Source organism: Chiloscyllium plagiosum, unplaced genomic scaffold, assembly GCF_037043375.1.
Source record: "Chiloscyllium plagiosum isolate Xiang-an unplaced genomic scaffold, Cpla_swu_hap1 HiC_scaffold_37, whole genome shotgun sequence".
Taxonomy (NCBI): domain Eukaryota; kingdom Metazoa; phylum Chordata; class Chondrichthyes; order Orectolobiformes; family Hemiscylliidae; genus Chiloscyllium; species Chiloscyllium plagiosum.
Genome location: NW_028270175.1, coordinates 8,504,769 through 8,515,996, shown reverse-complemented (window position 1 = coordinate 8,515,996; position 11,228 = coordinate 8,504,769). Strand labels below are relative to the sequence as shown.

Sequence of the window (11,228 nt, the reverse complement as noted above, 5' to 3'; positions counted from 1 at the left end):
ACAGTCTGTGGTGGCAGGATGATCAACCCTGAAGGACATCAGAGCCAAGCCTGGCTGATGTGAAGGCCAACAAGCTGGATGTCCAGCTCATCACGGAGCAAGTGGGGACAAAATTTGAGATCAGCTGCTTAAACCCGGACTGTTGACCAAACTAAGTGCAATCCTTGTGCTGTATCAGACCCTTCTTCCCAAGTGGGCCAACTACAATGGAGATGATGATGAGTGCAATCTCAATTAGAAAAGCTTTCTGAGAAGGTATTCACAGAGATTCTTAACCGAACAAATGCAACATCACAAAAGCAGGAACATTTAATTCATTAATATTCAACATCTGGAGTGCCTTTTGTGTTAAGCACAGCAAACGCACATGATGATTTAAGCCTTGCATTTATTTTGTCTCTTCTAGAGAAAGGAACACATCAAAAAACTTGACACATTTCCCTTTCCTCTACTAGAACAGTAATTCTGCAACAGTGATAGTACAAAAACAAACATCAATTCTGCTGGTACAGGAGGAACAAAGTGAAAGCTGCTCTAAACACTGGTTATTGTTGACAGAAAACATGCTGCCCGGTTTATTTGGCAAGAGGGTTCTGGAAACTTCTGCCAGCAAAGCAAGCCATCTGCCCGAGCTCCTCTTCAATTCTGTTGAAAGAAGTTTTAGCGACAAGTGAACATTTTACTAAAGGTGCTGTCATCTACCAGCATTACAGTCTTCATACTGCAGCACAATTGCAAAGGGCTCAGAATTAAAGACAAGGAGCAATGAAAGCAATTCTGAATAAATCCTATTCATTCACTACTGTTTGATGAAATGGCAGCTGCCAAAACCATCCAGCAAGCAGTCACAAGCAATAGCTTAAGGGTAACCTAATTTCTAATTATACAGTTGCCAACTGAAGGTCACTGAAACACTTGTACCATATATGTTAATGATTAACACAAGAATGTACAATTAGGAATGCAGATTAGTAGGTCAAACAAGAAATTTAAATTCCCAAATCGTAGAATGGGATTGCACTAAAAGAAGGCACTTGTTCCATTAGAGTCTAATCTGGTTCGTTTGGAAAGCATTGCAGTTTGTCCCACACCCACTCTCTTTCCTCTGTATCCCTGCAATTTCATTCTCTTTCTCAATATCCCTGTGAACGTTTACTTCTTCAAATATTTATCCAATTCCCTTTCTGTAAGCTATTAGTGAACTGGTTTTATCAGGCTCTCAGGAAGTGTTCTTCAAATCCTAACCAGCCCTCACACAAACAATTTTTCCCCTTTGTGTCACGACTGGGTATTTTGCCAATTACCACAAATCTTTGTCCTCTGACTATCAGCCAGTGGAAATAGAGCAAATATAAAAATACTGTCTAAAACCTACATGATTTTAAATATATCCATCAAATATTCTCCTTACGCTTTCTCTGCTCTGAACAAGAGCCATGCCCCAATAGACAAGATTTTCTGACACAAACTAATATCAGCAATATTTTCAGATATGGCTTCATCGGTGACCACGTGCCGTCTGGTAGCTTTCCCATTTTTACATGTTCAACTATAGTCACTTGGCTTTATTTTGTCCAAACCAGGCGGTTACATGTGCAAAGGAGAACAGGATGGACCAGCAAAGCCTTTACAAAACAGATCATCGTCTGTAAGGGAAAGGAAACCTGTCTAGTTTTTCCCGTTCCCATCCTTAGGGTAAACAGAGTGTAATTGTTGAAACTCTACAACTCACCTACTAGAGACCAGTTAATTCATAGAATGCCTACAGTGTGGGTCCACAACTATCCTCCAAAAGGACATCTACCTAGACTCACCCGACATTTACCATGGCTAACCCACCTAGCCTGCACATCTTTGAACTGTGGGAGGAAACCCACAAAGACAGTCACCCAAGGCTGGAATTGAACCCAGGTATCTGGCACTATGAGGCAGCAGTGCTAACGACTGTGCCATCCACTCAGCTAAGTTGAGACTAGTTGAACCCAATGGTCTCAGTAACTTGGTTCAATTGGCAAATAATCTGACTGAACACATCAGTTTGGCAAGACATGTTTATGACCTGAACAGGAAATCATGTTAGCTCCAGTGCTCAATTGTCTCCTTTGGATTAGATGTTAAACCACGATCACAGCTCCCTGTTCAATTGGAAATCAAAGAGGAGTATGACTTTTTTCTGGTGTTCTGGTCAACTTCCCTCACAAAAGGCTGGCACGAACACAATGAACTGAATGGCATTCTCCTGTGCAGTAACCATTCTACAGTTCAATTGTAAATGAAATCAGTGATAAAGAGACAGATTATCAATCACCCATACATGCCCTGCTTACACATTTTCACCCAAACCATTGTTGTTCTTGATAAATTTTAGTTGTCTTTAAATTTAAGATTCTTAAAGCTTTAGGGTTGGACTTCAGCAACTCAGCAAACTTTCTAGTGAAAGATATTGATAGTTTTGAGTCAAAAAAGTCACTTTTCCAGCTTCACTCCAACTTCCTGCCAGCCCCCTTTTAATATCAGTATTATTTCACTCTTGCTAAACTCTGGGAACGTTTCACCAAGTATCTCAGGCAGGCTCACAGGGGCTGACCTGACCTCCCAGTCAATGCCCATTTTAATTCCCCTTCCCACTCCCTTTCTGACATGATCATCCCTGGCCTCCTCCACTGCCACAGTGATTCAGACTGCAAACTGGAAGAACACTATCTCCTCATCCCGCTGGGCAGCCTACAGCTTGGAGGACTCAACACTGAGTTCTTCAATTTCAAATAGCCTCCCTCCCAGAAATAAATCCCCGAACTTTTTTTAAGTCAATCTGTAAATTCCAAAAGTTCTGGGATTTACATATTAATGAACCAAAACCTGCATTCTAAAAGATGGAAGACTTAACAATTCAGGTTTGTTCAATATATCACTGCATGACAGTATAACCTTTTGCTATAAATTCTGTGTCTTATGATCTTATTCTCCACAATCACCTGATGAAGAAGCAGCACTCCGAAAGTTAGTGCTTCCAAATGAACCTGTTGTGTGATTTTTAACTTTATCTAAATGGTGTGAAGATGAAGCTAAAAGAGCATATTTCAAAAAACTAGCCAATTTTATTTTTCCCGTTGGATTGATGTTTGTCCTGCCTAATTATCCTTTCCACAAGCTGGGTGGATGAGCCTAAAGCTGTTTAAATAACAAATCAAGAAATGTGTAAATGGGTGGCAATGTACTGTTACCTACTTGTTACCCACGACATTAAAACAAAGCCAATCTCAAAAACCAGCCACATACAATCTTGGATATTATGCGTTAGACCGATCTCATGATCTTGACAAATCATACGTGCAAATTTTGAAACTCTTTACCTCATTAACTGATTGTATTTAGCCAGGCGTTCCGACCTGCAAGGAGCTCCAGTCTTTATCTGAGAAGACATCAAAAATTCAATATATTTCAATTCAACTTGAGTGACTTTCACCACATTTTCAATTTTCCCAGTGATGAAACAAAAAAAACCTAAGATAATCTTTTACTTTAAAAAAGTTGGGAATTTATCAACAGAAGGGCTAATGCCCGAAACGTCGATTCTCCTGTTCCCTGGATGCTGCCTGACCTGCTGCGCTTTTCCAGCAACACATTTCCATCTCTGATCTCCAGCATCTGCAGACCTCACTTTCTCCTCAAAAATTTATCAACAGACCCAAGTGAAAGCTTGATAACTTTGTCAAATGGCAGTCAAAGGGAACGTCTTATTGATTGTATTTCGGATTTGTCCTGGACAAAAGCACTGCTCTTCAATTCTGCTATCACCATAAGAAACAGAAACAGGATTCAGTCCCTCAAGCCTGCTCTACCATCCAACAGGATCATGGCAGGTCAGACATTCCTCATGTCTATTTTCCTGCCTTTTACCCTTAACCCTTGATTTTCCTACTGATCGAGAATCAATCTATTTACCTATCTATCTTAGCCTTAAATATCCACAAGGACTCTGCCCCTATAACTCTTTATAGTTAGGAGTTCTAAAGACACACAGCCCTCTGAGATAAGAAATTTCTCTTCATCTCAGTCTTAAATTGGCACCCCTGTATTCTGAAGGCAAAAGTGAGGACTGCAGATGCTGGAGACTGTGGTGCTGGAAAAGCACAGGAGGTCAGGAATCCTGATGAAGGGCTTTTGCCTGAAACGTCGACTCTCCCGCTTCTCTGATGCTGCCTGACTTGCTGTGCTTTTCCAGCACCACACTCTTGACCCCTTTATTTTGAGACTATGTCCTCTGGTCCTCAACTTTGCCATGAGGAGAAACATCCTCTCAGCACTTAAGAATCCAATGTATTATAGTGAGATCACCTCTCATTCTTCTGAACTCCAGTGGGTAGAGTCCCAACCTGTTTAACCTTTGGCTCATAAGACAATCCATCCATTCCAGGGAACTATCTGAGTGGACCCTCTCAAAACTGCCTCCAATGAAGTAATATTTTTCCTTAAAGGGGAGCAAACTGCTCACAGTGCTCTAGGTGTGTTCTCACCAGCACCTTGTACAGTTGCAGGAAGACTTCCCTCCTCTTACACTCCAACCCCCTTGAAATAAGGGTCAATATTCCCTGAGCCCTTGCCAATTCCCCACTGCACCTGTGTACTAGCTTTGTGTTTTATGCACCAGACTCCCTGCACCCCAAGTCCTTTTGTATTGCAGTTTTTCTCTGTTTAAGTAATATTCTGTTACTTTGTTCTCCCTTCCAAAATGAGCAATTTCACATTTTCTCACAACTTTTTGCCCACTTACCTAACCGATGAATATCTCTTTGAAAACTGCTTGTATCCGTCTCGCAACCTGCCTTTCCACCTCCTGCATAGCTAAATCTTTAATGACTTGCTGATCCTTTGAGCTTACCTGTCCAGTGCAAAGCCCAACAACCAGGTCAGCAATGAAAGTATCTTCAGTCTCTCCAGAACGATGGCTCACCATTACACCCCATCCATTTGACTGGGCCAGCTTACATCTGACAGGGAGAGAAAAAACAACAATCAGTGCAACCAATTAGAATATTGATGCACAAGGAATCCACTTTAAACATTTACTTCAGCAATTACTGTTAAGAAATGAAGGGGATGATAAAGGGAGAAGGTTGTCTAAAGTTCATCGTACTGGTATTATCAACCCTGTATTCAAATCCCACTATGGCATGTTGTAAAATCAATGAGATCATGGTAAATTGGTGACAAGGTACCACGATACAAATACATTAAACATGCTAGATTGTCATAAAGTTCCAATCAGTTCCACTATAACACAGTAGTTCCATTCTCGTGCAATTCCGTGTTGTATGAAAATTGCATAATAGCAGCACCATTTAAACAAATGGGGGCCGGAATCACGGTATAACCAATACATGTTTTGAAACTTTATGCTTTAGAAACAATTTGTCAATCGTATTAAAGAGAATTTGCATTAATGAAACACGGGTTAAAGCAGAACGACCTATATTCAGGTCCTTGACAGGAGGGGGGTGACGTCACTCGTCTGACCTTACTCTACATGAGGCCCTTCAATCACACTTGGATTTGTTCCATGCTTCACGAGTTACCATTGCTGGCCATGTCCAGAAACAGCAGTGTGGCAGGATCTTAAAGTTCCTGGTTTTGTCCCGATCAGTAGAAGTTTCATTGATTTCAGACTCAGCTGAGTAGGCTGGGGCTATTTTCCATGCAGCATCACAGGCTGAGTGGTGACCTTACCGAGGTTTATAAAATCATGGGGGACATGGATAGAGTGAACAATTAAAGTGTTTTCCCCAGGGTAGGGGAGTCCAAAATTATAGAGCATAGGTTAAAGATGAAAGGACCTAAGGAGGAACTTTTTCACACAGAGGGTGGAGCGTGTATGGAATGAGCTGCCACAGGAAGTGCTACAGGCTGATACAATTATGACATTTAAAAGGCATCTGGATGGGTATATGAATTGGAAGGGTTCAGAGGCATATGGGCCAAGTCCTGGCAAATGGGACTAGATTAATTTAGGATATCTCGTCAGCATGGACGAGTTGGACCGAATGGTCTGTTTCCGTGCTGTACATTTCTATGAGTCTATGACTATACAATTGTTTTAAGTTTTCTGCAGGGACCGTTCCCTCTGGGACACCCTGGTCCACTCTTCCTTCACTCCCAACAATCCCCCGCAGCCACACAGCACCTTTCCCTGCAACCTGCCCAATTACTTCCTCCCTTCTCAGTATTCAAAGGCCCAACTACCTTCCAGGTGAAGCAGCACTTTACCTGCTCTTCACAGGCTTTTGCCCAAAATGTCGATTTTCCTGCCCCTCGGATGCTGCCTGACCTGCTGTGCTTTTCCAGCGCTACACTCTTGACTCAGAGATGAACAGCACAGAAACAGACCCTTTGGTCCAACACGTCCAACCTGATATCCCAATCTAATCTAGTCCCACTTGTCAGCACCCTGTCCATATCCCTCCAAACCCTTCCTATTCATATACCCATCCAAATGCCTTTTAAATGTTGCAATTGTATAAAATAGTAAGACATTTAAGTAACTTGAATGTAATTTAAACTAGTATTTATTCAATATGTTTGTAGTTTAGTTTTAGTTAAGTAGCTAGGTTTGATTTGGTAGAATAGTGGGTTGTTTAGTAACAATGGTACTATGTTATGGCCTTGTTTTAGATTAGATTACTTACAGTGTGGAAACAGGCCCTTCGGCCCAAGGAGTCCACACCGCCCCGCAGAAGCACAACCCACCCATACCCCTACATTTACCCCTTACCTAACACTGCGGGCAATTTAGCATGGCCAATTCACCTGGCCTGCACATCTTTGGACTGTGGGAGGAAACCGGAGCACCCAGAGGAAACCCACGCAGACACGGGGAGAATGTGCAAACTCCACACAGTCAGTCGCCTGAGGCGGGAATTGAACCCAGGTCTCTGGCGCTGTGAGGCAGCAGTGCTAACCACTGTGCCACCGTGCCGCCCCGTGTTCTTGGTACTTTTTTTCTGTTTTGATGGGTTTTTTTGTCTCTTTTATAAATGTTTTATAAAAGATTTAAAAAAGCTTTACAATAAAAATATTTATATTCAAAACATTGCAATTGTATCAACCTCCACCATTTTCTCTGGCAGCAGTTATCTCTGGACTCAGTACCAAGTTTAATGATTTTAGGGCCTGAACTCCCCCATGTCCTAGCCCCCTACCACACACACATGGCCTTGTTATCACATAGTTTGCTATTGCACACTATCTACTGTTAGCCACTAACAGTCTCCATTAACAGCTATTCACCCTCCCAGCCAGATCATTATCAACTCCTTTGTCTGTCCAATTGTTCTTCTCTCTTTTTGGGCTCCATCCGACCTATTGTTTTCTCGTTATCCATCCCCCCATCTTATCTCCTGTACATGAACCAACATTTTCCTAACTACCATCAGTTCTGAGGAAGGGTCACCGGACCCAAAATATGAACTTTGATTTCTCTTAACAGATGCGAGTCAGACTTGCTCAGCTTTTCCAGCAACGCTTGTTGTTTTGGTTCTGATTTACAACATCTGCAGTCCTTTCGGTTTTTATTTTGTATTTCAAGCTTTGTTTCCAAAGCTATCCACTAGTGTTGCTTGAAGTGCAACCTTACAATCAAGTTCTGTGGTCAAGCCCAGAGAACCCATTTTGTAAAATCCTTTTCCCAACTAAATGTTTAAGAGCATTTTGTTTTTAGATTTTACTTTCTTTCCTTGCCTAGCCAGGCCCTGGATCACACTGCAGTATTTACTGAGTGTCTGCATGATCACAGAACCAGTAGTAGTCTTATCAATGGCTAGATGGAGTCTGTAGCGAGTTTCCACTTACTTTCCTGCCAGGATTACCAATTGTACTCAGAAGGTGGCTCCCAGTTTGTTTATTTTCTTCCCGCACCTAAAAGGCACCGAGACTGCTCCCATATGCCGACAAGGTTAAAAATCACAACACCAGGTTACAGTCCAACAGGTTTATTTGGAAGCACTAGCTTTCGGAGCACTGCTCCTCCATGAGTTGGTTGTGGAGTAGACAATTGTAAGAGTCAGAATTTATAGCAAAAGTTTGCAGTGTGATGTAACTGAAATTATACATTGAAAAATACCTTGATTATTTGTTAAGTCTCTCATCTGTTAGAATGACCATGATGGTTTCACTTCTTTCATATGTAAATCACAAAACGTTTTTTTAAAAGTTACATTCTCAGGTTAACTGTAATAATTGGTGTCAGCCCAGATAAGATATTAAGATGGCACATTAAGGGGGCACGGTAGTTGAGTGGTTAGCACGGCTGCCTCACAGCACCAGGGTCCCAAGTTCGATTCCAGTCTTGGGCAACTGTCTGTGTGGAGTTTGCACATTCTCCCCGTGTCTGCGTGGGTTTCCTCCCACAGTCCAAAAATGTGCAGGTCAGATAAATTGGCCACGCTAAATTGCCCATAGCGATAGGTGCATTAGTCAGAGGGTAGTGGGTCTGGGTGGGTTACTCTTTGGAAGGTCGGTGTGGACTGGTTGGGCCAAAGGGCCTGATTCCACATTGTAGGGAATCTAATCTAATATATCATTGGCTGTAAGATAATTTGAAACATCCTAAGATTACAAAAGGCAAAATTAAAAAAAACCCAGTGTTTAAAAAAAAAGTGGGCGGCATGGTGGCACAGTGGTTAGCACTGCTGCCTCACAGCGCCAGAGACCCGGGTTCAATTCTACCCTCAGGCAACTGTCTGTGTGGAGTTTGCACGTTCTCCCCATGTCTGTGTGGGTTTCCTCCGGGTGCTCCGGTTTCCTCCAACAGTCCAAAAATGTGCAGGTTAGGTGAATTGGCCACGCTTAATTGCCCGTAGTGTTAGGTGAAGGGGTAAATGTAGGGGAATGGGGCTGGGTGGGTTGTTCTTCGAAAGGTCGGTGTGGACTTATTGTGCCGAACGGCCTGTTTCCACACTGTAAGTAATCTAATCTAAGATGTTGAAGGTGTTAGCTCCCTGTGTTCTGTTGTCTGTGCCATATGTTGTCTGTGCCATAATGTTTAGACTGATTCTAATCTAAAAAGTGAGTTAACAGAGTCTTACATGGATTCATGCAGTTTTTGACCAAGGGTTGAGATGATTCAGTATAAACCCAATGATAAGTATTACCACTAGGTGGCACCTTTAGCCACCTGGCCATCAGTAACTGCCTGTACAGCAAACAGGTTAGAAAGCTGATCCTTTTAAGACCAACATACGTCAACTGCATCTACTGCTACTCAGGGTTGCCTGGACTCATATAAATAGCATTGCAAGTTATGAAGCAGACAGGAGTTCCAATAGTCTATTTAATACTCAACATCTGATACGTCTGGCTCATGCCTGGAGTTTATTTCTAGCCTTGGGCTGCAACAGATATGTAGCAGAACCAGACTGTGCATAGCTTATGATATGGAGACGCCGGTGTTGGACTGGGGTACAAAGTTAAAAATCACACAACACCAGGTTATAGTCCAACAGGCTTAACTGGAAGTACTAGCTTTCGGACAACCACCTGATGAAGGAGTAGTGCTCTGAAAGCTAGTGCTTCCAAATAAACCTGTTGGACTATAACCTGGTTTTGTGTGATTTTTAACTTTGTGCATAGCTTAATTTGCAAAGTACCCAGAAATACTGTGGATGGCAAGAAACTGAAGATAAGTTAGTTTTCATTCAAATGGTTAGATTGCTTTGAGTCAAATATAAAGAAATGCTCCAATCCTAAATTTGCAAGTTCCAAACAGTGAAAGATCAGGACTGATAAACTCAAGGCGGGCCAAGAGCTGGGTGCCTTTTATTTTTACTCAAACTTCTCTTGATTGAGCTCAGTGAAACAGATGGCCAACACGTGGTGAATTCTTGTTAATGGCACTTAGGTAAAGTCGCCATAATCTTACCAGACCATGGGCTGCTCTCTTGTTAGAGAGACAATTGGTGGTGGTTTAACCAGAGAGTCACCATGCCTTGGGTGAGGGAAGAGGTTGAGAAGGAGAGTCCTTCATGGTAACCTCAGCTGCTGCAGGAATTGAATCCATGCTGTTGGCATCACTCTGCATCGCAAAAAGTTCATCCAGCCAACTGAACTATCCAAAGCTAATCATAATTTAGAAATATTTAGTAAAGACATAGAGCCCACAAAGCAAGTTTGTCAGATTTCTTTCCACAAACTCCCTGATCTTGGATTATTAAACAGTTTACCTCAAACTAGCTAAATTGGCTCGTGAACTGAAGCTACATTGCAAATCTAACAAAGGCTTAACAAAAGAAAAAAAACTCAGTAAAATGAAAGGAAAATCAAAGGGGAAAAATGATAGAAGGCCACAGCAGATCCAATTAAATACTTGGCAAAGACAACATGTCCATTAATATCTCAGGTGGATATCTGTTACAGGAGTCTGTCCAAAATGGCTTCTATCCAAGACCAAAACTTGTCTGCCCATTTTTGTTGCCTGATACTGATAACTTAGCTTTTGTTCTTCCAGTAACTGCAATTCAAGACACTTTCCAAACGATATCTTGTGTGCAAAAACTACAAATTGGCAAGTGAACTCCTAAAGAAAATAGAGCAGTTGAATATTTGCTAAACAATTCACTGAGGTGATATATCACCTGGGTGTTTTGTGAAGACTTGGTCTCGACACTTGCATCGGTGTGGTGCAGGCAGGCTCACAGAATCACAGGCTGAGCAAATTAGGTTGACAATCGCTGGCTGTGAAATGACTGAGAGGCGAGCTCACTGAAACACTCAAGATTCTGAAGGGGCTCAAAAGGGCAGAAGCTATCAGAGTGCTTCTGCTGGTAGGGGAATCTAAATTGCAGAGACACAGTCTCAGGAGGTGACTGCTCATTGAGGACTGAGATGAGGTGAAGTTACTTCACTCAGAGGGTCATATATCTTTGGAATTCTCTGCTTCAAGGGGATTGTGGAGTCTCCCTCCTTGAAACATTCAAGACTGGGAGAACAAGATTTTTGGTCTCAGGGAATCAAGGGTTTTTATTATTAATTCATAGGACATGGGGATTGCTGGTTATTATAATCCCTATGTCCTGGAGCTGCATGGTTTGCTAGGCCATTCCAGAGGGCAATCAAGAGTCAACTACTTTGCAATAGATCTCGAATCATATGTAAGCCAGACCAGGTAAGGATGGCAGATTTCCTTCCATATAAGAAATTATGTAAGGTAATCAGAGGGTTAAAATAGGGTAGACAGC

The 11,228-nt window shown here is 42.1% G+C and overlaps 1 protein-coding gene across 5 annotated transcripts in view; it reads right to left on the bottom strand.

Moving 5' to 3' along the window:
* Positions 1 to 370: 370 nt before the first annotated feature.
* eno1a (enolase 1a, (alpha)) overlaps positions 371 to 11,228 on the bottom strand; it is an 88,945-nt gene continuing 78,087 nt past the window's right edge. For all 5 annotated transcript variants that reach the window (XM_087980298.1, XM_087980294.1, XM_087980295.1 and 2 more), the window contains 3 exons: positions 4,883 to 4,991; positions 3,354 to 3,412; positions 371 to 645 (listed from right to left, as the gene is read on the bottom strand). In XM_087980298.1, coding sequence (XP_087836424.1) covers positions 576 to 645; positions 3,354 to 3,412; positions 4,883 to 4,991 — 238 coding nt within the window. In that variant the 3' untranslated portion in view covers positions 371 to 575. The remainder of the gene's footprint in view (positions 646 to 3,353; positions 3,413 to 4,882; positions 4,992 to 11,228) is intronic.